Source organism: Oncorhynchus tshawytscha, linkage group LG05 (assembly GCF_018296145.1).
Source record: "Oncorhynchus tshawytscha isolate Ot180627B linkage group LG05, Otsh_v2.0, whole genome shotgun sequence".
Lineage (NCBI taxonomy): Eukaryota > Metazoa > Chordata > Actinopteri > Salmoniformes > Salmonidae > Oncorhynchus > Oncorhynchus tshawytscha.
This window is the reverse complement of record NC_056433.1, coordinates 90237480-90264565: the sequence shown is the minus strand read 5'-3', so window position 1 is coordinate 90264565 and position 27086 is coordinate 90237480. Positions and strand designations below refer to the sequence as shown.

Here is a 27086-nt window from a genome sequence, read left to right as displayed (position 1 = left end):
GTTGTGACACCTGTTGTGACCGTTATTCTATGGCTGGTTATGACACCTACATGAGAATGTCAAAAGCCACCAAACCTACCACACAAGGCAAAACATTTAATTACACCATAATCTACATGTCAACAGTGTGTTTGTTATAGAAAAAAGAAAATTGATATGGTCAATTAAATGATCATTGTAATTGTGCACACATTGATGCCAGACAGCTGTTATGACATGGTTATAACCGTGTCATAATGTGTTATGACACCTGGTGTCAAGTGTTACCAAAATGTTTGATTTCACCTCATTTTAACATCGGTCATAAAAAAACTAGTTTTCCCATCTCAAGGTAAAAAAATAAAAATGACTACAGTAAGTGTCAATTAAGTGCCAAATAAAGTAACACGGTTGACTGTAACAGCGTTGACCGTAACAGGGTTGACTGTAACAGGGTTGACCGTAACAGGGTTGACTGTAACAGGGTTGACGATTTCATCTTAAATCACCCATAAATCCCCTTGTGACAGGGGACAGAGACATTGTAGCCAAAATGCAACAGACTCAGTTTAAAGGTTGCATGAAGGCCTGGGGTGTTTTCACCAAGGACCAAACAGAACCAAACAGAACTGAATTTGTCTGAATTTGTCCAATAAAAACTTGTTTTCGTTGCAAAGCTTTTTCTGTTTGGAGTAAACTGTTTTTGCTGCAATATTTTGCAACAGTGACCGACTAAAGAATATACCTCTGACCTGTTTGTGTATGTAGACAGTGTTGAGGTCTGACAGTGTTGAGGTCTGACAGTGTTGAGGTCTGACAGTGTTGAGGTACCTGTTTGTGTATGTAGGCTGTGTTGAGGTCTGACCGTGTTGAGGTCTGACAGTGTTGAGGTCTGACAGTGTTGAGGTCTGACAGTGTTGAGGTCTGACAGTGTTGAGGTACCTGTTTGTGTATGTAGACTGTGTTGAGGATCCTCTCGTCGTTCTCTAAGCTGACCGGTGATGAGGTCACAGTCTCATGGTACTTTGGACTGATGATGATGATAATGAGGTATTCCTTCTGTAAGGGTGAGGCACGGAGGAGTTAGACACCTGTCTGTCTGTCCCTTACACTGGCCTGTTACTAACCTGTCTGTCTGACTGTCCCTTACTGGCCTGTTACTAACCTGTCTGACTGTCCCTTACTGGCCTGTTACTAACCTGTCTGACTGTCTCTTACACTGGCCTGTTACTAACCTGTCTGTCTGTCTCTTACACTGGCCTGTTACTAACCTGTCTGTCTGTCCCTTACACTGGCCTGTTACTAACCTGTCTGTCTGTCTGTTTTCCCCTTACACTGGCCTGTTACTAACCTGTCTGTCCCTTACACTGGCCTGTTACTAACCCGACTGTCCCTTACACTGGCCTTTTACTAACCTGTCTGTCTGTCTGTCTGTCCCTTACACTGGCCTGTTACAAACCTGTCTGTCCCTTACACTGGCCTGTTACTAACCTGTCTGACTGTCTCTTACACTGGCCTGTTACTAACCTGTCTGTCTGTCCCTTACACTGGCCTGTTACTAACCTGTCTGTCTGTCTGTCCCTTACACTGGCCTGTTACTAACCTGTCTGTCCCTTACACTGGCCTGTTACTAACCTGTCTGTCTGTCCCTTACACTGGCCTGTTACTAACCTGTCTGTCTGTCTGTCCCTTACACTGGCCTGTTACTAACCTGTCTGTCCCTTACACTGGCCTGTTACTAACCTGTCTGTCTGTCTGTCCCTTACACTGGCCTGTTACTAACCTGTCTGTCCCTTACACTGGCCTGTTACTAACCTGTCTGTCTGTCCCATACACTGGCATGTTACTAACCTGTCTGACTGTCTGTCCCTTACACTGGCCTGTTACTAACCTGTCTGTCTGTCCCTTACACTGGCCTGTTACTAACCTGTCTGTCCCTTACACTGGCCTGTTACTAACCTGTCTGACTGTCCCTTACTGGCCTGTTACTAACCTGTCTGACTGTCCCTTACACTGTCCTGTTACTAACCTGTCTGACTGTCCCTTACACTGGCCTGTTACTAACCCGACTGTCCCTTACACTGGCCTTTTACTAACCGGTATGTATGTCTGTCTGTCTGTCCCTTACACTGGCCTGTTACAAACCTGTCTGTCCCTTACACTGGCCTGTTACTAACCTGTCTGACTGTCCCTTACTGGCCTGTTACTAACCTGTCTGACTGTCTCTTACACTGGCCTGTTACTAACCTGTCTGTCTGTCCCTTACACTGGCCTGTTACTAACCTGTCTGTCTGTCTGTCCCTTACACTGGAATGTTACTAACCTGTCTGTCCATTACACTGGCCTGTTACTAACCTGTCTGTCTCTGTCTCTGTCTGTCTGTCTGTCTGTCTGTCTGTCTGTCTGTCTGTCTGTCTGTCTGTCCCTTACACTGGCCTGTTACTAACCTGTCTGTCTGCCTGTCCCTTACACTGGCCTGTTACTAACCTGTCTGTCCCTTACACTGGCCTGTTACTAACCTGTCTGTATGTCTGTCCCTTACACTGGCCTGTTACTAACCTGTCTGACTGTCCCTTACACTGGCCTGTTACTAACTTGTCTGTCCCTTACACTGGCCTGTTACTAACCTGTCTGTATGTCTGTCCCTTACACTGGCCTGTTACTAACCTGTCTGACTGTCTGTCCCTTACACTGGCATGTTACTAACCTGTCTGACTGTCTGTCCCTTACACTGGCCTGTTACTAACCTGTCTGTCTGTCCCTTACACTGGCCTGTTACTAACCTGTCTGTCCCTTACACTGGCCTGTTACTAACCTGTCTGACTGTCCCTTACTGGCCTGTTACTAACCTGTCTGACTGTCCCTTACACTGTCCTGTTACTAACCTGTCTGACTGTCCCTTACACTGGCCTGTTACTAACCCGACTGTCCCTTACACTGGCCTTTTACTAACCTGTCTGACTGTCCCTTACTGGCCTGTTACTAACCTGTCTGACTGTCTCTTACACTGGCCTGTTACTAACCTGTCTGTCTGTCCCTTACACTGGCCTGTTACTAACCTGTCTGTCTGTCTGTCCCTTACACTGGCCTGTTACTAACCTGTCTGTCCCTTACACTGGCCTGTTACTAACCTGTCTGTCTGTCTGTCTGTCCCTTACACTGGCCTGTTACTAACCTGTCTGACTGTCTGTCCCTTACACTGGCCTGTTACTAACCTGTCTGACTGTCCCTTACACGGGCCTGTTACTAACCTGTCTGACTGTCCCTTACACTGGCCTGTTACTAACCTGTCTGTCCCTTACACTGGCCTGTTACTAACCTGTCTGTCTGCCTGTCCCTTACACTGGCCTGTTACTAACCTGTCTGTCACTTACACTGGCCTATTACTAACCTGTCTGACTGTCCCTGACTGGCCTGTTACTAACCTGTCTGACTGTCTCTTACACTGGCCTGTTACTAACCTGTCTGTCCCTTACACTGGCCTGTTACTAACCTGTCTGTATGTCTGTCCCTTACACTGGCCTGTTACTAACCTGTCTGACTGTCCCTTACACTGGCCTGTTACTAACCTGTCTGTCCCTTACACTGGCCTGTTACTAACCTGTCTGACTGTCTGTCCCTTACACTGGCCTGTTACTAACCTGTCTGACTGTCCCTTACACTGGCCTGTTACTAACCTGTCTGACTGTCCCTTACACAGGCCTGTTACTAACCTGTCTGTCCCTTACACTGGCCTGTTACTAACCTGTCTGTCTGTCCCTTACACTGGCCTGTTACTAACCTGTCTGTCTGTCTGTCTGTCTGTCTGTCTGTCTGTCTGTCTGTCTGTCTGTCTGTCTGTCTGTCCCTTACACTGGCGTTACTAACCTTTCTGTGTGTCCCTTACACTGGCCTGTTACTAACCTGTATGTCTGTCCCTTACACTGACCTGTTACTAACCTGTCTCACTGTCCCTTACACTGGCCTGTTACTAACCTGTCTGACTGTCCCTTACACAGGCCTGTTACTAACCTGTCTGTCTCTCTTACACTTCCCTGTTACTAACCTGTCTGTCTGACTGTCTCTTACACTGGCCTGTTGCTGACCTGTCTGTCTGTCCCTTACACTGGCCTGTTACTAACCTGTCTGTCTGTCTGTCCCTTACACTGGCCTGTTACTAACCTGTCTGACTGTCACTTACACTGGCCTGTTACTAACCTGTCTGTCTGTCCCTTACACTGGCCTGTTACTAACCTGTCTGTCCCTTACACTGGCCTGTTACTAACCTGTCTGTGTGTCCCCAACACTGGCCTGTTACTAACCTGTCTGTCTGACTGTCCCTTACACTGGCCTGTTACTAACCTGTCTGTCTGTGCCTTACACTGGCCTCTTACTAACCTGTCTGTCTCTTACACTGGCCTGTTACTAACCTGTCTGTCTGTCTCTTACACTTCCCTGTTACTAACCTGTATGTCTCTCTTACACTTCCCTGTTACTAACCTGTCTGTCTCTTACACCTCCCTGTTACTAACGTGTCCGTCTCTATTACACTTCCCTGTTACTAACTTGTCCATCTCTCTTACACTTCCCTGTTACTAACCTGTCTCTTACACTTCCCTGTTTCTAACCTGTCTCTTACACTTCCCTGTTACTAACATGTCCGACACTTACACTTCCCTGTTACTAACCTGTTCGTCTCTCTTACACTTCCCTGTTACTAACCTGTCTGCCTGTCTCTTACACTTCCCTGTTACTCACCTGTCCATCTCTCTTACACTTCCCTGTTACTAACCTGTCTGTCTCTTACACTTCCCTGTTACTAACCTGTCTGTCTCTTACACTGGCCTGTTACTAACCAGTCTGTCTCTCTTACACTTCCCTGTTACTAACTTGTCCATCTCTCTTACACTTCCCTGTTAGTAACCTGTCTGTCTCTCTTACACTTCCCTGTTACTAACCTGTATGTCTCTCTTACACTTCCCTGTTACTAACCTGTCTGTCTCTTACACTTCCCTGTTACTAACGTGTCCGTCTCTCTTACACTTCCCTGTTACTAACCTGTCTGTCTCTCTTACACTTCCCTGTTACTAACTTGTCCATCTCTCTTACACTTCCCTGTTACTAACCTGTCTCTTACACTTCCCTGTTTCTAACCTGTCTCTTACACTTCCCTGTTACTAACATGTCCGACACTTACACTTCCCTGTTAGTAACCTGTCTGTCTCTCTTACACTTCCCTGTTACTAACCTGTCCGTCTCTCTTACACTTCCCTGTTCCTAACTTGTCCATCTCTCTTACACTTCCCTGTTACTAACCTGTCGTTCTGTCTCTTACACTTCCCTGTTACTAACCTGTCTGTCACTCTTACACTTCCCTGTTACTCACCTGTCCATCTCTCTTACACTTCCCTGTTACTAACCTGTCTGTCTCTTACACTTCCCTGTTACTAACCTTTCTGTCTCTTACACTGGCCTGTTACTAACCAGTCTGTCTCTCTTACACTTCCCTGTTACTAACTTGTCCATCTCTCTTACACTTCCCTGTTAGTAACCTGTCTGTCTCTCTTACACTTCCCTGTTACTAACCTGTCCGTCTCTCTTACACTTCCCTGTTCCTAACTTGTCCATCTCTCTTACACTTCCCTGTTACTAACATGTCCGACACTTACACTTCCCTGTTACTAACCTGTCCGTCTCTCTTACACTTCCCTGTTACTAACCTGTCTGTCTGTCTCTTACACTTCCCTGTTACTAACCTGTCGTTCTGTCTCTTACACTTCCCTGTTACTAACGTGTCCATATCTCTTACACTTCCCTGTTACTAACCTGTCTGTCTCTCTTACACTTGCACCCTGTTACTAACATGTCCGACACTTACACTTCCCTGTTACTAACCTGTCCGTATCTCTTACACTTCCCTGTTCCTAACTTGTCCATCTCTCTTACACTTCCCTGTTACTAACCTGTCTGTCTCTTACACTTCCCTGTTACTAACCTGTCCGTCTCTCTTACACTTCCCTGATACTAACTTGTCCATCTCTCTTACACTTCCCTGTTACTAACCTGTCTGTCTCTTACACTTCCCTGTTACTAACCTGTCTGTCTCTTACACTTCCCTGTTACTAACCTGTCTGTCTCTTACACTTCCCTGTTACTAACCTGTCTGTCTGTCTCTTACACTTCCCTGTTACTAACCTGTCGTTCTGTCTCTTACACTTCCCTGTTACTAACCTGTCTGTCTCTCTTACACTTCCCTGTTACTAACGTGTCCGTCTCTCTTACACTTCCCTGTTACTAACGTCTGTCTCTCTTACACTTCCCTGTTACTAACCTGTCTGTCTCTCTTACACTTCCCTGTTACTAACCTGTCCGTCTCTCTTACACTTCCCTGTTACTAACCTGTCTGTCTGTCTCTTACACTTCCCTGTTACTAACCCGTCGTTCTGTCAATTACACTTCCCTGTTACTAACCTGTCCGTCTCTCTTACACTTCCCTGTTACTAACCTGTCTGTCTGTCTCTTACACTTCCCTGTTACTAACCTGTCGTTCTGTCTCTTACACTTCCCTGTTACTAACCAGTCTGTCTCTCTTACACTTCCCTGTTACTAACCTGTCTGTCTCTTACACTTCCCTGTTACTAACCTGTCCATCTCTCTTACACTTCCCTGTTACTAACCTGTCTGTCTCTCTGCCACTTCCCTGTTACTAACCTGTCTGTCTGTCTCTTACACTTCCCTGTTATTAACCTGTCTGTCTGTCTCTTACACTTCCCTGTTACTAACCTGTCGTTCAGTCTCTTACACTTCCCTGTTACTAACCTGTCTGTCTCTCTTACACTTCCCTGTTACTAACCTGTCCGTCTCTCTTACACTTCCCTGTTACTAACCAGTCTGTCTCTTACACTTCCCTGTTACAAACCTGCCTGTCTGTCTCTTACACTTCCCTGTTACTAACCTGTATGTCTCTCTTACACTTCCCTGTTACTAACCTGTCTGTCTCTTACACTTCCCTGTTACTAACGTGTCCGTCTCTCTTACACTTCCCTGTTACTAACGTGTCCATCTCTCTTACACTTCCCTGTTACTAACCTGTCTGACTCTCTTACACTTCCCTGTTACTAACTTGTCCATCTCTCTTACACTTCCCTGTTTCTAACCTGTCTCTTACACTTCCCTGTTACTAACCTGTCTCTTACACTTCCCTGTTACTAACATGTCCGACACTTACACTTCCCTGTTACTAACCTGTCCGTCTCTCTTACACTTCCCTGTTACTAACCTGTCCGTCTCTCTTACACTTCTCTGTTACTAACCTGTCTGTCTGTCTCTTACACTTCCCTGTTACTAACCTGTCCGTCTCTCTTACACTTCCCTGTTACTAACCTGTCTGTCTCTCTTACACTTCCCTGTTACTAACCTGTCCGTCTCTCTTACACTTCCCTGTTACTAACCCGTCGTTCTGTCAATTACACTTCCCTGTTACTAACCTGTCCGTCTCTCTTACACTTCCCTGTTACTAACCTGTCTGTCTGTCTCTTACACTTCCCTGTTACTAACCTGTCGTTCTGTCTCTTACACTTCCCTGTTACTAACCTGTCTGTCTCTCTTACACTTCCCTGTTACTAACCTGTCTGTCTCTTACACTTCCCTGTTACTAACCTGTCCATCCCTCTTACACTTCCCTGTTACTAACCTGTCTGTCTCTCTTACACTTCCCTGTTACTAACCTGTCTGTCTGTCTCTTTCACTTCCCTGTTATTAACCTGTCTGTCATCCTCGTACACTTCCCTGTTACTAACCTGTCGTTGTCTCTTACACTTCCCTGTTACTAACCAGTCTGTCTCTTACACTTCCCTGTTACTAACCTGCCTGTCTGTCTCTTACACTTCCCTGTTACTAACCTGTATGTCTCTCTTACACTTCCCTGTTACTAACCTGTCTGTCTCTTACACTTCCCTGTTACTAACGTGTCCGTCTCTCTTACACTTCCCTGTTACTAACGTGTCCGTCTCTCTTACACTTCCCTGTTACTAACCTGTCTGTCTCTCTTACACTTCCCTGTTACTAACTTGTCCATCTCTCTTACACTTCCCTGTTACTAACCTGTCTCTTACACTTCCCTGTTACTAACATGTCCGACACTTACACTTCCCTGTTACTAACCTGTCTGTCTCTCTTACACTTCCCTGTTACTAACCTGTCTGTCTGTCTCTTACACTTCCCTGTTACTAACCTGTCGTTCTGTCTCTTACACTTCCCTGTTACTAACGTGTCCATCTCTCTTACACTTCCCTGTTACTAACCTGTCTGTCTGTCTCTTACACTTCCCTGTTACTAACCTGTCCGTCTCTCTTACACTTCCCTGATACTAACTTGTCCATCTCTCTTACACTTCCCTGTTACTAACCTGTCTGTCTCTTACACTTCCCTGTTACTAACCTGTCCGTCTCTCTTACACTTCCCTGTTACTAACCTGTCTGTCTCTCTTACACTTCCCTGTTACTAACCTGTCCGTCTCGCTTACACTTCCCTGTTACTAACCTGTCTGCCTGTCTCTTACACTTCCCTGTTACTAACCTGTCGTTCTGTCTCTTACACTTCCCTGTTACTAACCTGTCTGTCTCTCTAACACTTCCCTGTTACTAACCTGTCTATCTCTTACACTTCCCTGTTACTAACCTGTCTGTCTCTTACACTTCCCTGTTACTAACGTGTCCGTCTCTCTTACACTTCCCTGTTACTAACCTGTCTGTCTCTCTTACACTTCCCTGTTACTAACCTGTCTGTCTGTCTCTTACACTTCCCTGTTACTAACCTGTCGTTCTGTCTCTTACACTTCCCTGTTACTAACCTGTCTGTCTCTTACACTTCCCTGTTACTAACGTGTCCGTCTCTCTTACACTTCCCTGTTACTAACCTGTCTGTCTCTCTTACACTTCCCTGTTACTAACCTGTCTGTCTCTCTTACACTTCCCTGTTACTAACCTGTCCGTCTCTCTTACACTTCCCTGTTACTAACCTGTCTGTCTGTCTCTTACACTTCCCTGTTACTAACCCTGTCTGTCTCTGTCAATTACACTTCCCTGTTACTAACCTGTCCGTCTCTCTTACACTTCCTGTTTACTAACCTGTCTGTCTGTCTCTTACACTTCCCTGTTACTAACCTGTCGTTCTGTCTCTTACACTTCCCTGTTACTAACCAGTCTGTCTCTCTTACACTTCCCTGTTACTAACCTGTCTGTCTCTTACACTTCCCTGTTACTAACCTGTCCATCTCTCTTACACTTCCCTGTTACTAACCTGGCTGTCTCTCTGCCACTTCCCTGTTACTAACCTGTCTGTCTCTCTAACACTTCCCTGTTACTAACCTGTCTGTCTGTCTCTTACACTTCCCTGTTACTAACCTGTCCGTCTCTCTTACACTTCCCTGATACTAACTTGTCCATCTCTCTTACACTTCCCTGTTACTAACCTGTCGTTGTCTCTTACACTTCCCTGTTACTAACCAGTCTGTCTCTTACACTTCCCTGTTACAAACCTGCCTGTCTGTCTCTTACACTTCCCTGTTACTAACCTGTATGTCTCTCTTACACTTCCCTGTTACTAACCTGTCTGTCTCTTACACTTCCCTGTTACTAACGTGTCCGTCTCTCTTACACTTCCCTGTTACTAACATGTCCATCTCTCTTACACTTCCCTGTTACTAACCTGTCTGTCTCTCTTACACTTCCCTGTTACTAACTTGTCCATCTCTCTTACACTTCCCTGTTTCTAACCTGTCTCTTACACTTCCCTGTTACTAACCTGTCTCTTACACTTCCCTGTTACTAACATGTCCGACACTTACACTTCCCTGTTACTAACCTGTCCGTCTCTCTTACACTTCCCTGTTACTAACCTGTCTGTCTCTCTTACACTTCTCTGTTACTAACCTGTCTGTCTGTCTCTTACACTTCCCTGTTACTAACCTGTCGTTCTGTCTCTTACACTTCCCTGTTACTAACCTGTCTGTCTCTCTTACACTTCCCTGTTACTAACCTGTCCGTCTCTCTTACACTTCCGTGTTACTAACCTGTCTGTCTGTCTCTTACACTTCCCTGTTACTAACCCGTCGTTCTGTCAATTACACTTCCCTGTTACTAACCTGTCCGTCTCTCTTACACTTCCCTGTTACTAACCTGTCTGTCTCTCTTACACTTCCCTGTTACTAACCTGTCCGTCTCTCTTACACTTCCCTGTTACTAACCTGCCTGTCTGTCTCTTACACTTCCCTGCTACTAACCTCTCTGTCGCTCTTACACTTCCCTGTTACTAACCTGCCTGTCTGTCTCTTACACTTCCCTGATACTAACCTGTCTGTCTCTCTTACACTTCCCTGTTACTAACCTGTCTGTCTCTTACACTTCCCTGTTACTAACCTGTCTGTCTCTTACACTGGCCTGTCACTAACCAATCTGTCTCTCTTACACTTCCCTGTTACTAACTTGTCTGTCTCTTACAATTCCCTGTAACTAACCTCTCTGTCTCTTATACTTCCCTGTTACTAACCTGTCCATCTCTCTTACACTTCCCTGTTACTAACCTGTCTGTCTCTTACACTTCCCTGTTACTAACCTGTCTGTCTCTTTACACTTCCCTGTTACTAACCTGTCCGTCTCTCTTACACTTCCCTGTTACTAACCTGTCTGTCTCTTACACTTCCCTGTTACTAACCTGTCTGTCTCTTACACTTCCCTGTTACTAACCTGTCCATCTCTCTTACACTTCCCTGTTACTAACCTGTCTGTCTCTCTTACACTTCCCTTTTACTAACCTGTCCGTCTCTCTTACACTTCCCTGTTACTAACCTGTCTGTCTGTCTCTTACACTTCCCTGTTACTAACCTGTCTGTCTCTTACACTTCCCTGTTACTAACCTGTCCGTCTCTCTTACACTTCCCTGTTACTAACCTGTCTGTCTGTCTCTTACACTTCCCTGTTACTAACCTGTCTCTCTCTTTACACTTCCCTGTTACTAACCTGTCTGTCTGTCTCTTACACTTCCCTGTTACTAACCTGTCTGTCTGTCTCTTACACTTCCCTGTTACTAACCTGTCTGTCTCTCTTACACTTCCTGTTACTAACCTGTCTGTCTCTTACACTTCCCTGTTACTAACCTGTCTGTCTCTTTACACTTCCCTGTTACTAACCTGTCTGTCTGTCTCTTACACTTCCCTGTTACTAACCTGTCTGTCTCTTACACTTCCCTGTTACTAACCTGTCTGTCTCTCTTACACTTCCCTGTTACTAACCTGTCCATCTCTCTTACACTTCCCTGTTACTAACCTGTCTGTCTCTCTTACACTTCCCTTTTACTAACCTGTCCGTCTCTCTTACACTTCCCTGTTACTAACCTGTCTGTCTGTCTCTTACACTTCCCTGTTACTAACCTGTCTGTCTCTTACACTTCCCTGTTACTAACCTGTCTGTCTGTCTCTTACACTTCCCTGTTACTAACCTGTCTGTCTGTCTCTTACACTTCCCTGTTACTAACCTGTCTGTCTCTTACACTTCCCTGTTACTAACCTGTCCGTCTCTCTTACACTTCCCTGTTACTAACCTGTCTGTCTGTCTCTTACACTTCCCTGTTACTAACCTGTCTGTCTCTTACACTTCCCTGTTACTAACCTGTCTGTCTGTCTCTTACACTTCCCTGTTACTAACCTGTCTGTCTGTCTCTTACACTTCCCTGTTACTAACCTGTCTGTCTCTTACACTTCCCTGTTACTAACCTGTCTGTCTCTTACACTTCCCTGTTACTAACCTGTCTGTCTCTTACACTTCCCTGTTACTAACCTGTCTGTCTCTTACACTTCCCTGTTACTAACCTGTCTGTCTCTTACACTTCCCTGTTACTAACCTGTCTGTCTCTTACACTTCCCTGTTACTAACCTGTCCATCTCTCTTACACTTCCCTGTTACTAACCTGTCTGTCTCTCTTACACTTCCCTTTTACTAACCTGTCCGTCTCTCTTACACTTCCCTGTTACTAACCTGTCTGTCTGTCTCTTACACTTCCCTGTTACTAACCTGTCTGTCTCTTACACTTCCCTGTTACTAACCTGTCTGTCTGTCTCTTACACTTCCCTGTTACTAACCTGTCTGTCTGTCTCTTACACTTCCCTGTTACTAACCTGTCTGTCTCTTACACTTCCCTGTTACTAACCTGTCTGTCTCTTACACTTCCCTGTTACTAACCTGTCTGTCTGTCTCTTACACTTCCCTGTTACTAACCTGTCTGTCTGTCTCTTACACTTCCCTGTTACTAACCTGTCTGTCTCTTACACTTCCCTGTTACTAACCTGTCCGTCTCTCTTACACTTCCCTGTTACTAACCTGTCTGTCTGTCTCTTACACTTCCCTGTTACTAACCTGTCCGTCTCTCTTACACTTCCCTGTTACTAACCTGTCTGTCTGTCTCTTACACTTCCCTGTTACTAACCTGTCTGTCTCTTACACTTCCCTTTTACTAACCTGTCTGTCTCTCTTACACTTCCCTGTTACTAACCTGTCTGTCTGTCTCTTACACTTCCCTGTTACTAACCTGTCTGTCTCTTACACTTCCCTGTTACTCACCTGTCTGTCTCTTACACTTCTCTGTTACTAACCTGTCTCTTACACTTCCCTGTTACTAACCTGTCTGTCGCTTACACTTCCCTGTTACTAACCTGTCTGTCTCTTACACTTCCCTGTTACTAACCTGTCTGTCTCTCTTACACTTCCCTGTTACTAACCTGTCTGTCTGTCTCTTATACTTCCCTGTTACTAACCTGTCTGTCTCTCTTACACTGGCCTGTTACTAACCAGTCTGTCTCTCTTACACTTCCCTGTTACTAACTTGTCTGTCTCTTACAATTCCCTGTAACTAACCTGTCTGTCTCTTACACTTCCCTGTTACTAACCTGTCCATCTCACTTACACTTCCCTGTTACTAACCTGTCCATCTCTCTTATACTTCCCTGTTACTAACCTGCCTGTCTCTCTTACACTTCCCTGTTACTAACCTGTCCATCTCTTATACTTCCCTGTTACTAACCTGTCCGTCTCTCTTACACTTCCCTGTTACTAACCTGTCCATCTCTCTTACACTTCCCTGTTACTAACCTGTCTGTCTCTTACACTTCCCTGTTACTAACCTGTCTGTCTCTTACACTGGCCTGTTACTAACCAGTCTGTCTCTCTTACACTTCCCTGTTACTAACTTGTCTGTCTCTTACAATTCCCTGTAACTAACCTGTCTGTCTCTTACACGTCCCTGTTACTAACCTGTCTGTCTCTCTTACACTTCCCTGTTACTAACCTGTCTGTCTCTTACAATTCCCTGTAACTAACCTGTCCGTCTCACACTTCCCTGTTACTAACGTGTCCATCTCTCTTACACTTCCCTGTTGCTAACCTGTCTGTCTGTCTCTTACACTTCCCTGTTACTAACCTGTCTGTCTCTCTTACACTGGCCTGTTACTAACCAGTCTGTCTCTCTTACACTTCCCTGTTACTAACTTGTCTGTCTCTTACAATTCCCTGTAACTAACCTGTCTGTCTCTTACACTTCCCTGTTACTAACCTGTCCATCTCTCTTATACTTCCCTGTTACTAACCTGCCTGTCTCTCTTACACTTCCCTGTTACTAACCTGTCCATCTCTTATACTTCCCTGTTACTAACCTGTCCGTCTCTCTTACACTTCCCTGTTACTAACCTGTCTGTCTCTTACACTTCCCTGTTACTAACCTGTCTGTCTCTTACACTGGCCTGTTACTAACCAGTCTGTCTCTCTTACACTTCCCTGTTACTAACTTGTCTGTCTCTTACAATTCCCTGTAACTAACCTCTCTGTCTCTTACACTTCCCTGTTACTAACCTATCCATCTCTCTTACACTTCCCTGTTACTAACCTGTCTGTCTCTTACACTTCCCTGTTACTAACCTGTCTGTCTCTTACACTGGCCTGTTACTAACCAGTCTGTCTCTCTTACACTTCCCTGTTACTAACTTGTCTGTCTCTTACAATTCCCTGTAACTAACCTGTCTGTCTCTTACACGTCCCTGTTACTAACCTGTCTGTCTCTCTTACACTTCCCTGTTACTAACCTGTCTGTCTCTTACAATTCCCTGTAACTAACCTGTCTGTCTCTTACACTTCCCTGTTACTAACCTGTCCGTCTCTCTTACACTTCCCTGTTACTACCTGTCTGTCTCTTACACTTCCCTGTTACTAACCTGTCTGTCTCTTACACTTCCCTGTTACTAACCTGTCCATCTCTCTTACACTTCCCTGTTACTAACCTGTCTGTCTCTCTTACACTTCCCTTTTACTAACCTGTCCGTCTCTCTTACACTTCCCTGTTACTAACCTGTCTGTCTCTTACACTTCCCTGTTACTAACCTGTCTGTCTGTCTCTTACACTTCCCTGTTACTAACCTGTCTGTCTGTCTCTTACACTTCCCTGTTACTAACCTGTCTGTCTCTTACACTTCCCTGTTACTCACCTGTCTGTCTCTTACACTTCTCTGTTACTAACCTGTCTCTTACACTTCCCTGTTACTAACCTGTCTGTCGCTTACACTTCCCTGTTACTAACCTGTCTGTCTCTTACACTTCCCTGTTACTAACCTGTCTGTCTCTCTTACACTTCCCTGTTACTAACCTGTCTGTCTGTCTCTTATACTTCCCTGTTACTAACCTGTCCGTCTCTCTTACACTTCCCTGTTACTAACCTGTCTGTCTGTCTCTTACACTTCCCTGTTACTAACCTGTCGGTCTGTCTCTTACACTTCCCCGTTACTAACTTCACTATTGACATTCATGGATTTTGATCATAGCATAAACATATCCCAAATGTCACACTATTCCCTACATAGTGCATTAATTTTACATCTTTAAATGCTATGTAACCTTTATTAACCTTTATTTAACTAGGCCTACCCCAGCCAAACCCTAACCCGGACGACGCTGGGCCATTTGGGCGCCGCCCTATGGGACTCCCAATCACGGCCGGTTGTGATACAGCCTGGAATCAAACCAGGGTCTGTAGTGACGCTTCTAGCACTGAGATGCAGTGCCTTAGACCTCTGCGCCACTCAGGAGCCGTATGGGCCCAGGGCACCCTATTCCCAACATAGAGCACCCTATTCCCTAACCCTATTCCCTAACCCTATTCCCTAACCCTGAACAGGAATGTCGAGCCAAACTATCATTAAGTTAACAAGAAAAGCTGGTGAGCTGGAATGACAGGTGAGGGACGTCCTTTACCTCGCTGAGGTACCGCTCCATGAAGTCGATCTTACTGATGCTCCGGAACTGCTGCTCAAACATATCGATCTGAAACACCAGGATGTAGAGCAGACTAGTGGGGTGCAGTACTTCAGAGGAAATGGTTTGAATCACAGAGCTAACTAGGATTTTTTTTAAATCTGTCCATGGACCCTTGAGCAAGGCACTCAAACCTAATTGCTCCTTTAAGTCGCTTTGGATAAGAGCGTCTGCTGAATGACTAAAATGTAAATGTACTACGTTAGCCAGCTAACTTTGACAAACACCCAAATTAACAGCCACATATACAGCCACATATAACTAGATTTTAAGGTTTATTAAGGAAGCTAAATGTGGATGTTGTTGTCGCCTTAATTTTGCTGGACCCCAGGAAGAGTAGCTGCTGCCAAGGCAGATCCATAATAAACACAAATTGTACCCTGTCATTAAGTTTCTCATTGATCTAGTTCTCTGGAACAGCCCCAAGGGAACTGTATGCTAAATACAGTGTTCAAGAATTCAAAAGCTCTCAAGGAAGGTGCAACTGGGTCATTACATTTGATTTCAATCACTTTTTCAACGCACACCTTTTGATTTGAACGAAGCTTTCTAAACATATTTGCCCATGGTAGAAGTGGTCATAAATGAACATTTTGTGGTAGAAGTGGTCAGAAATGAACATTTTGTGGTAGAAGTGGTCATACATGAACATTTTGTGGTAGAAGTGGTCAAAATGAACATTTTGTGGTAGAAGTGGTCATAAATGAACATTTTGTGGTAGAAGTGGTCATACATGAACATTTTGTGGTAGAAGTGGTCATACATGAACATTTTGTGGTAGAAGTGGTCATAAATGAATATTTTGTGGTAGAAGTGGTCATAAATGAACATTTTGTGGTAGAAGTGGTCAGAAATGAACATTTTGTGGTAGAAGTGGTCAGAAATTAACAGGCGTTTTGCATACCCCACCCTACCATGAGGCATCCATGTCTTCATCACCGGAAATATACAGTTGAGTTTGATATAATTTAAAAGTTTACAAACAGGGTTGTCAAATTATTTTATGATTTATATTTTTTGTAACTTTTTTTTCAGACTTCATTTTAGGAAAATCTTAGGTGTTTCTTGTGCAAAGATGTCATCAAGGCAAAGGCTACTTTGAAGAATCTCAAATATATTCCTATAAGTTTTACATTTATTTATAAAAAAATATAAAAAATATCCCCAATTTTGTGGTATCCAATTGGTAGTTACAGTCTTGTCCCATCGCTGCAACTCCTGTACAGACTCAGGAGAGGCGAAGGTCAAGAGCTGAAACCCAACCCAGCCAAAAGGCACTGCTTCTTGACACAACGCCCGCTTAACCCGGAAGCCAGCCGCACCAATGTGTCGGAGGAAACACGGCCGGCTGCGGCAGAGCCTGGATTCGAACCAGGATCTCTAGTGGCACAGCTAGCACTGCATGCCTTAGACCACTGTGCAAGTCTGGAGGCTATTTTGATTTGTTTAACACTTTTTTGGTTACTACATGATTCCATAGCTGTTATTTCATAGTTGTGATGTCTTCACTATTATTCTACTATGTAGAAAATAGTAAAAATAAAGAAAAACCCTAGAATGAGTAGGTGTGTCCAAACTTTTGACTAGTACTGTATCCATAAAAGGGGTTCGGCCAGTTATAATTTTGGAGAGATTGGAAACCCAAATTGGTCTACACGGACAAGTTCTGGCCTGGTTTAGATCTTATCTGTCGGAAAGATATCAGTTTTTCTCTGTGAATGGTTTGTCCTCTGACAAATCAACTGTAAATTTCGGTGTTCCTCAAGGTTCCGTTTTAGGACCACTATTGTTTTCACTATATATTTTACCTCTTGGGGGATGTTATTCTACACTTCCCTGTTACTGAAACTTTTTCAGAAACTTTCTGTCCAAAAATGATGCAGAAAAATTCATCCATGCTTTTGTCACTTCTAGGTTAGACTACCGCAATGCTCTACTTTCCGGCTACCCGGATAAAGCGCTAAATAAACTTCAGTTAGTGCTAAATACGGCTGCTAGAATCCTGACTAGAACCCCAAAATTTGATCATATTACTCCAGTGCTAGCCTCTCTACACTGGCTTCCTGTCAAAGCAAGGGCTGATTTCAAGGTTTTACTGCTAACCTACAAAGCATTACATGGGCTTGCTCCTACCTATCTCTCTGATTTGGTCCTGCCGTACATACCTACACATACGCTACGGTCACAAGACGCAGGCCTCCTAATTGTCCCTAGAATTTCTAAGCAAACAGCTGGAGGCAGGGCTTTCTCCTATAGAGCTCCATTTTTATGGAACGGTCTGCCTACCCATGTCAGAGACGTAAACTCGGTCTCAACCTTTAAGTCTTTACTGAAGACTCATCTCTTCAGTGGGTCATATGATTGAGTGTAGTCTGGCCCAGGAGTGGGAAGGTGAACGGAAAGGCTCTGGAGCAACGAACCGCCCTTGCTGTCTCTGCCTGGCCGGTTCCCCTCTTTCCACTGGGATTCTCTGCCTCTAACCCTATTACAGGGGCTGAGTCACTGGCTTACTGGGGCTCTCTCATGCCGTCCCTGGAAGGGGTGCATCACCTGAGTGGGTTGATTCACTGATGTGGTCATCCTGTCTGGGTTGGCGCCCCCCCCTGGGTTGTGCCATGGCGGAGATCTTTGTGGGCTATCCACCATTGTTCCTGTTCCCAAGAAAGCTAAGGTAACTGAGCTAAACGACTACCGCCCCGTAGCACTCACTTCCGTCATCATGAAGTGCTTTGAGAGACTAGTCAAGGACCATATCACCTCCACCCTACCTGACACCCTAGACCCACTCCAATTTACTTACCGCCCAAATAGGTCCACAGACGATGCAATCTCAACCACACTGCACACTGCCCTAACCCATCTGGACAAGAGGAATACCTATGTGAGAATGCTGTTCATTGACTACAGCTCGGCATTCAACACCATAGTACCCTCCAAGCTCGTCATCAAGCTCGAGACCCTGGGTCTCGACCCCCCCCTGTGCAACTGGGTACTGGACTTCCTGACGGGCCGCCCCCAGGTGGTGAGGGTAGGCAACAACATCTCCTCCCCGCTGATCCTCAACACTGGGGCCCCACAAGGGTGCGTTCTGAGCCCTCTCCTGTACTCCCTGTTCACCCACGACTGCGTGGCCACGCACGCCTCCAACTCAATCATCAAGTTTGCGGACGACACAACAGTGGTAGGCTTGATTACCAACAACGACGAGACGGCCTACAGGGAGGAGGTGAGGGCCCTCGGAGTGTGGTGTCAGGAAAATAACCTCACACTCAACGTCAACAAAACTAAGGAGATGATTGTGGACTTCAGGAAACAGCAGAGGGAACACCCCCTATCCACATCGATGGAACAGTAGTGGAGAGGGTAGCAAGTTTTAAGTTCCTCGGCATACACATCACAGACAAACTGAATTGGTCCACTCACACAGACAGCATCGTGAAGAAGGCGCAGCAGCGCCTCTTCAACCTCAGGAGGCTGAAGAAATTCGGCTTGTCACCAAAAGCACTCACAAACTTCTACAGATGCACAATCGAGAGCATCCTGGCGGGCTGTATCACCGCCTGGTACGGCAACTGCTCCGCCCTCAACCGTAAGGCTCTCCAGAGGGTAGTGAGGTCTGCACAACGCATCACCGGGGGCAAACTACCTGCCCTCCAGGACACCTACACCACCCGATGTCACAGGAAGGCCATTAAGATCATCAAGGACAACAACCACCCGAGCCACTGCCTGTTCACCCCGCTATCATCCAGAAGGCGAGGTCAGTACAGGTGCATCAAAGCTGGGACCGAGAGACTGAAAAACAGCTTCTATCTCAAGGCCATCAGACTGTTAAACAGCCACCACTAACATTGAGTGGCTGCTGCCAACACACTGACACTGACTCAACTCCAGCCACTTTAATAATGGGAATTGATGGGAAATGATGTAAATATATCACTAGCCACTTTAAACAATGCTACCTTATATAATGTTACTTACCCTACATTATTCATCTCATATGCATACGTATATACTGTACTCTATATCATCGACTGTATCCTTATGTAATACATGTATCACTAGCCACTTTAACTGTGCCACTTTGTTTACATACTCATCTCATATGTATATACTGTACTCGATACCATCTACTGTATCTTGCCTATGCTGCTCTGTACCATCACTCATTCATATATCCTTATGTACATATTCTTTATCCCCTTACACTGTGTATAAGACAGTAGTTTTGGAATTGTTAGTTAGATTACTTGTTGGCATTTCGCTACACTCGCATTAACATCTGCTAACCAAGTGTATGTGACAAATAACATTTGATTTGATTTGATTTTATACTCGGCCCTGTCTCAGGATGGTAAGTTGGTGGTTGAAGATATCCCTCTAGTGGTGTGGGGGCTGTGCTTTGGCAAAGTGGGTGGGGTTATATCCTTCCTGTTTGGCCCTGTCCGGGGGTGTCCTCGGATGGGTCCACAGTGTCTCCTGACCCCTCCTGTCTCAGCCTCCAGTATTTATGCTGCAGTAGTTTATGTGTCGGGGGGCTAGGGTCAGTTTGTTATATCTGGAGTACTTCTCCTGTCCTATTCGGTGTCCTGTGTGAATCTAAGTGTGCGTTCTCTAATTCTCTCCTTCTCTCTCTCGGAGGACCTGAGCCCTAGGACCATGCCCCAGGATTACCTGACATGATGACTCCTTGCTGTCCCCAGTCCACCTGGCCGTGCTGCTGCTCCAGTTTCAACTGTTCTGCCTTCTTATTATTCGAACATGCTGATCATTTATGAACATTTGAACATCTTGGCCATGTTCTGTTATAATCTCCACCCGGCACAGCCAGAAGGGGACTGGCCACCCCACATAGCCTGGTTCCTCTCTAGGTTTCTTCCTAGGTTTTGGCCTTTCTATGGAGTTTTTCCTAGCCACCGTGCTTCTACACCTGCATTGCTTGCTGTTTGGGGTTTTAGGCTGGGTTTCTGTACAGCACTTTGAGATATCAGCTGGTGTAAGGGCTATATAAATAAATTTGATTTGATTTGATTTGATAATTCCTAAAAGTAAAAGCTCTTCATTGGTCTTCCACTGTCTCTACTAGGAGAATCCAGCCTTACGTGTGTCTGTGTGTGTGCTTATGTGTGTGTGTGTGCTTATGTGTGTGTGTGTGCTTACGTGTGTGTGTGTGTGTGTGCTTACGTGTGTGTGTGTGTGTGTGTGCGCTTACGTGTGTGTGTGTGCTTATGTGTGTGTGTGTGCTTGTGTGTGTGTGTGTGTGTGCTTACGTGTGTGTGTGTGTGTGCTTACGTGTGTGTGTGTGTGTGTGTGTGTGTGCTTACGTGTGTGTGTGTGCTTACGTGTGTGTGTGTGTGCTTACGTGTGTGTGCTTAAGTGTGTGTGTGTGCTTACGTGTGTGTGTGTGTGTGCTTACGTGTGTGTGTGTGTGTGTGTGTGTGTGTGTGTGCGCGTACGTGTGTGTGTGTGCGTGTGTGTGTGTGCTTACGTGTGTGTGTGCTTACGTGTGTGTGTGCTTACGTGTGTGTGTGCTTACGCGTGTGTGTGCTTACGTGTGTGTGTGCTTACGTGTGTGTGTGTGCTTACGTGTGTGTGTGTGCTTACGTGTGTGTGTGCTTACGTGTGTATGTGTGTGTGTGTGCTTACGTGTGTGTGCTTACGCGTGTGTGTGTGTGCTTACGTGTGTGTGTGTGTGCTTACGTGTGTGTGTGCTTACGTGTGTATGTGTGTGTGTGTGTGCGCGTGTTTGCGTGTGTGTGTGTGTGCTTACGTGTGTGTGTGCTTACGTGGGTGTGTGTGTGTGCTTACGCGTGTGTGTGTGTGTGTGCGCGTGTGTGTGCGTGTGCTTACGTGTGTATCGAAGCCATTGTGTCTCAGCAACGCCACAAAGTTGATGATCTGTTTGACGTGTTTATCGCTGTCGGCTTCGTACGTCACAAACACCCTTCCTACGGTGATGAAGGGTTTAAATAGAGGTTAGAGGTCATAAACACCCTTCCTACGGTAATGAAGGGTTTAAATAGAGGTTAGAGGTCACAAACACCCTTCCTACGGTGATGAAGGGTTTAAATAGAGGTTAGAGGTCACAAACACTTCTCCTACGGTGATGAAGGGTTTAAATAGAGGTTAGAGGTCACAAACACCCTTCCTACGGTGATGAAGGGTTTAAATAGAGGTTAGAGTTCACAAACACCCTTCCTACGGTGATGAAGGGTTTAAATAGAGGTTAGAGGTCGCAAACACTTCTCCTACGGTGATGAAGGGTTTAAATAGAGGTTAGAGTTCAGGTGATGAAGGGTTTAAATAGAGGTTAGAGGTCAAACAAATGAAGGGTTTAAATAGAGGTTAGAGGTCACAAACACTTCTCCTACAGGGATGAAGGGTTTAAATAGAGGTTAGAGGTTAGAGGTCACAAACACTTCTCCTATGGGGATGAAGGGTTTAAATAGAGGTTAGAGGTCACAAACACTTCTCCTACGGGGATGAAGGGTTTAAATAGAGGTTAGAGGTTAGAGGTCACAAACACTTCTCCTATGGTGATAAAGGGTTTAAATAGAGGTTAGAGGTGTCACGCCCACGACCATAGAGAGCCTTGTAATTCTCTATTTTGGTTAGGTCGGGGTGTGACTAGGGAGGGTGTTCCGATCAAGGTGTTTTGTTTCTATGTTTGGTTCCCAATCAGAGGCAGCTGTTTATCGTTGTCTCTAATTGGGGATCATATTTAGGCAGCCATTTCCCCACTGGATTTTGTGGGATCTGGTTTCTATGTAGTTGCCTGTGAACACTGCTTGAGCTTCACGTATTGTTTATTCTTCCTTGTTTTTTGTGCGTTTGACTATCAATAAAAGATGTCGAACCGATTCCATGCTGCACTTTGGTCTGAGTATGATTACAACGACGATCGTGACAAGAGGTCACAAACACTTCTCCTACGGTGATGAGGGATTAAAGAGGTTAGAGGTTACAAACAATTCTACTGTGATGAAGGATTTAAATAGAGGTTAGAGGTCACAGGGAGGGAAAGATTTTAGCACACACATCACTATACACATCACTATAAATATATAAACACACACATCAATATACCTCTACCACACCACCACCACTACTATACCATCACACTACCACTACTACTATCACTACTACCCCCCCACTATCACTACTACACCACCACGCTACCACTAGCACACTAAAACACTTCCACTTTGTTCCACAGAGAGGGGGGCACTGCAGGGTTGTTCCACAGAGAGGGGGGCACTGCAGGGTGTAGGATGGGGACTCATGTACTTACTTTGTTCCACAGAGAGCGGGGCACTGCAGGGTTGTTCCACAGAGAGCGAGGCACTGCAGGGGTTAGGATGGGGACTCATGTGGCCACTAGAAAGAAGATCCAACATGAGTTACCATTTCAGAAACAAAGTTCATCTCTTTGCAAAAAGGGATTTCTGAGACCTTTGCTCTTGGTAATGCAGATCATATGCTCGCTAGCTTACCTTTGCACGTCGCCTGCACCTGGCAGTCTGTAGTTATCTGAGAGAGAGAGAGAGAGAGAGAGAGACCTGATAAATCTGTCAATAAGTACTACACAGTTTCCATAGGGGTGGATAAAGGCACTGGTTACACCCATTTTTAAAATGGGGTGAAGTTGACCAGGCATGTAACTACAGGCCGATTAACATTTTCCCAGTTCTATCAAAAGTAATGGAGACAGCTTTAACAGAGCAATTAATGGCCTACTTGTAGAATCAATTCCAGCATTCACAGCAATTCGGCTTTAGACGTAAACACTACATTTTTTATTTAACCTGGCAAGTCAGTTAAGAACCAATTCTTATTTACAATGACGGCCTACACCGACCAAACCCAGACGATGCTGGGCCAATTGTGCACCGCCCTATGGGACTCCCAATCACAGCCAGATGTTATGCAGCCTGGATTCAAACCAGGGACTGCAGTGACGCCTCCTGCACTGAGATGCAGACTCTGCGCCACTCGGGAGACTCAACAGACAAAGAAAACAGTTTTCTGATAGATGGTTTTGAACGTTGGACAAAGGCAATGTGGTTGGAGCTATTTTTCTCAATTTAAGCAAAGCTTTTGACACCGCATCCTGGTCTCAACACTCCAGGTTCAAATTTCCTAAAAAAGCACTTAGATGGTTTGAATCATATCTCAAGAACAGGGAACAAAGTGTAGTGATCAATAACACGTATACAGCTCAGAAAAACAGAATGGGTGTCCCACAAGGATCGGTTCGAGTTCCACTTCTTTTTAGTTCATACATAAATTATCTTCCTGAGGTAAGTGCAGGGGCTAGTCTTCAGCTGTATGATGACCACACTGTAGTTTATGTGGCAGGAAAAACATGTCTTGCCGTTACTGTGTTGACACAACATATGGTTTCAATTGTAGAATAGCTTAATAACTCATGCTTGACATTGAATATCAAGAAGACCTCTGTGATTTGTTTTTCCTCCAGAAAATTGCTAATGTTAGAGTCACTCAACATTATGATCAAAGAGGAGTGAATCAAGCAGACTCCTGATGTTAAATAGCTTGGAATCATTTTAGTGCCTGATGTTAAATGTGTGTAATGTTTTTTTTTTTTATTGTGAAATGCTTGATAATGTATGTGATATCAACAGAGGTACATTTTCTGGGTGATTTAAATATTGACTGGCTTTCATCAAGCTGCCCACTCAAGAAAAAGCTTCAAATTGTCACCAGTGCCTGCAACCTTGTTCAGGATATCAGTCAACCTACCAGGGTAGATACAAACAGCACAGGAATGAAATCATCAATAAGTATTGATAACATCTTTACTGATGCTGCAGAAATGTGCTTTAAAACAGTATCCAAATCCATCAGATGTAGTGATCACAATATAGTAGCCATATCTAGGAAAATCAAAGTTCCAAAGGCTGGGCCTAATATAGTGTATAAGAGGTCATACAATAAGTTTGTAGTGATTCCTATGTTGTTGATATATAGAATATTTGTTGGTCCGTGGTGTGTAATGAGGAGCAAATAGACGTTGCACTTGACATAAGCACGCACCCATTACGAAAATGACTAAAAACTGTTAAATCCCAGTGGAATTGAAATATGGTATGGTTGAGAGGGATGAGGCAAAAGGAATGGAAAATAAGTCTGGCTGCACAACCGATTGGCAAACGTACTGCAAGTTGAGAAATCATGTGACGATAATGAATAAAAAGAAGAAACTACACTATGAAACAAAGATAAATGACAAAGAATGATAGCAAACTCAGCTCCATCAAAACAGACTGATATTGCCAACTACTTTAATGATTTTTTAAATTGGTAAATTTAGGCATGACATGCCAGCAACAAACGCTGGCCAAATTATGAAAGACAAGAACTGTAATTTTGAATTCCATAAAGTTAGATTTTTTTTATTGTTGTCTATCAACACCAGGGTCTGACAACATGGATGGAAAATTACTGAGGATAATAGCATAAGATATTGCCACTCCTATTTGCCAGATCTTCAATTTAAGCCTACTAGAAAGTGTGTGCCCTCAGGCCTGGAGGGAAGCAAAAGTCTTTGTGCTACCCAAGAATAGTAAAGCCCCCTTTACTGGCTCAAATAAGCCTGTTATCAACCCTTAGTAAAGTTTTGGAAAAAATTGTGTTTGACAAGATACAATGCTATTTTATAGTGAACAAATTGACAGACTTTCAGGGAAGGACATTCAACAAGCATCACACTTACACAAATTACCGATGATTGGCTGAGGGAAATTAAGGCATTTGTGAAAATTCTATAGCAATATAGAGGGAAAGCGGCTGTGCGTTTGGACAATTAATAGACACTGCAGTAAATAAAACCCAATAAAAAGTCTATGCAGACCGGGGCGCTATAGCCAATCAGAGCTACAGTAGGCCTTTATTCAAACAAGCCATTTGCCAAACAGGCCTGCCATCATTGACTTTGAATTGGACTGTGTGTTTACAGGCAGTAGGGCCTGCCAACATTCACTTTGAACTGGACTGTGTGTTTACAGGCACTAGGGTCTGCCATCATTCACTTTGAACTGGACTGTGTGTTTTCAGTCAGTAGGGCCAGCCATCATTCACTTTGAACTGGACTGTGTGTTTTCAGTCAGTAGGGCCAGCCATCATTCTGTCATGACGTTGCCCTCTTTGGGTACAGTGAGCACCCCTCCCTCTGCACCAGCCCTTTTCTATGCACCATCTCCCTACCCCCCTGTCTCCTTCACCCAGGCTGCTTGGTACACTTCCGGCGCCGACAGAGATGGCCGCCTCGCTTCGCGTTCCTAGGAAACTATGCAGTTTTTTGTTTTTTTACGTGTTATTTCTTACATTGGTACCCCAGGTCATCTTAGGTTTCATTACATACAGTCGAGAAGAACTACTGAATATAAGAGCAGCGTCAACTCACCATCAGTACGACCAAGAATATGTCTTTCGGGAAGCGGATCCTGTGTTCTGCCTTTCACCCAGGACAACGGAATGGATCCCAGCCGGCGACCCAAAAAAACGACTTCGTAAAAGAGGGAAACGAAGCGGTCTTCTGGTCAGACTCCGGAGACGGGCACACCGTGCACCACTCCCTAGCATACTTCTCGCCAATGTCCAGTCTCTCGACAACAAGGTTGATGAAATCCGAGCAAGGGTAGCATTCCAGAGGGACATCAGAGACTGTAACGTTCTTTGCTTCACGGAAACATGGCTCACTGGAGAGACGCTATCGGAGTCGGTGCAGCCAGCTGGTTTCTCCACGCATCGCGCCGACAGAAACAAACATCTTTCTGGTGAGAAGAGGGGCGGGGGCGTATGCTTCATGGTTAACGAGACGTGGTGTGATCACAACAACATACAGGAACTCAAGTTCTTCTGTTCACCAGATTTAGAATTCCTCACAATCAAATGTCGACCGCATTATCTACCAAGGGAATTCTCTTCGATTATAATCACAGCCATATATATCCCTGCGTACAGACAGAAACTAAAACAAGAAGCTCCCGCGCTGAGGTCTGTTCAACGCTGGTCCGACCAATCTGATTCCACACTCCAAGACTGCTTCCATCACGTGGACTGGGATATGTTTCATATTGCGTCAAATAACAACATTGACGAATACGCTGATTCGGTGTGCGCGTTCATTAGAACGTGCGTTGAAGATGTCGTTCCCATAGCAACGATTAAAACATTCCCAAACCAGAAACCGTGGATTGATGGCAGCATTCGCGTGAAACTGAAAGCGCGTACCACTGCTTTTAATCAGGGCAAGGTGACCGGAAACATGACCAAAACATGCGGACTCTCCTTCACTGCAGCCGACGTGAGGAAAACATTTAAACGTGTTAACCCTCGCAAGGCTGCAGGCCCAGACGGCATCCCCAGCCGCGCCCTCAGAGCATGCGCAGACCAGCTGGCTGGTGTGTTTACAGACATATTCAATCAATCCCTATCCCAGTCTGCTGTTCCCACATGCTTCAAGAGGGCCACCATTGTTCCTGTTCCCAAGAAAGCTAAGGTAACTGAGCTAAATGACTACCGCCCCGTAGCACTCACTTCCGTCATCATGAAGTGCTTTGAGAGACTAGTCAAGGACCATATCACCTCCACCCTACCTGACACCCTAGACCCACTCCAATTTGCTTACCGCCCAAATAGGTCCACAGACGATGCAATCTCAACCACACTGCCCTAACCCATCTGGACAAGAGGAATACCTATGTGAGAATGCTGTTCATCGACTACAGCTCGGCATTTAACACCGTAGTACCC

The 27086-nt window shown here is 45.0% G+C and overlaps 1 protein-coding gene across 5 annotated transcripts in view; it reads right to left on the bottom strand.

The window, feature by feature from the left end:
• traf3ip2l (TRAF3 interacting protein 2-like) overlaps nt 1-27086 on the bottom strand; it is a 67526-nt gene that overhangs the window by 5222 nt on the left and 35218 nt on the right. For 4 of the 5 annotated variants that reach the window (XM_042322682.1, XM_042322683.1, XM_042322681.1 and 1 more), the window contains 5 exons: nt 22802-22838; nt 22600-22685; nt 21159-21256; nt 15249-15317; nt 922-1038 (listed from right to left, as the gene is read on the bottom strand). In XM_042322682.1, coding sequence (XP_042178616.1) covers nt 922-1038; nt 15249-15317; nt 21159-21256; nt 22600-22685; nt 22802-22838 — 407 coding nt within the window. The remainder of the gene's footprint in view (nt 1-921; nt 1039-15248; nt 15318-21158; nt 21257-22599; nt 22686-22801; nt 22839-27086) is intronic. The other variant, XM_042322684.1, reaches the window with a different exon arrangement.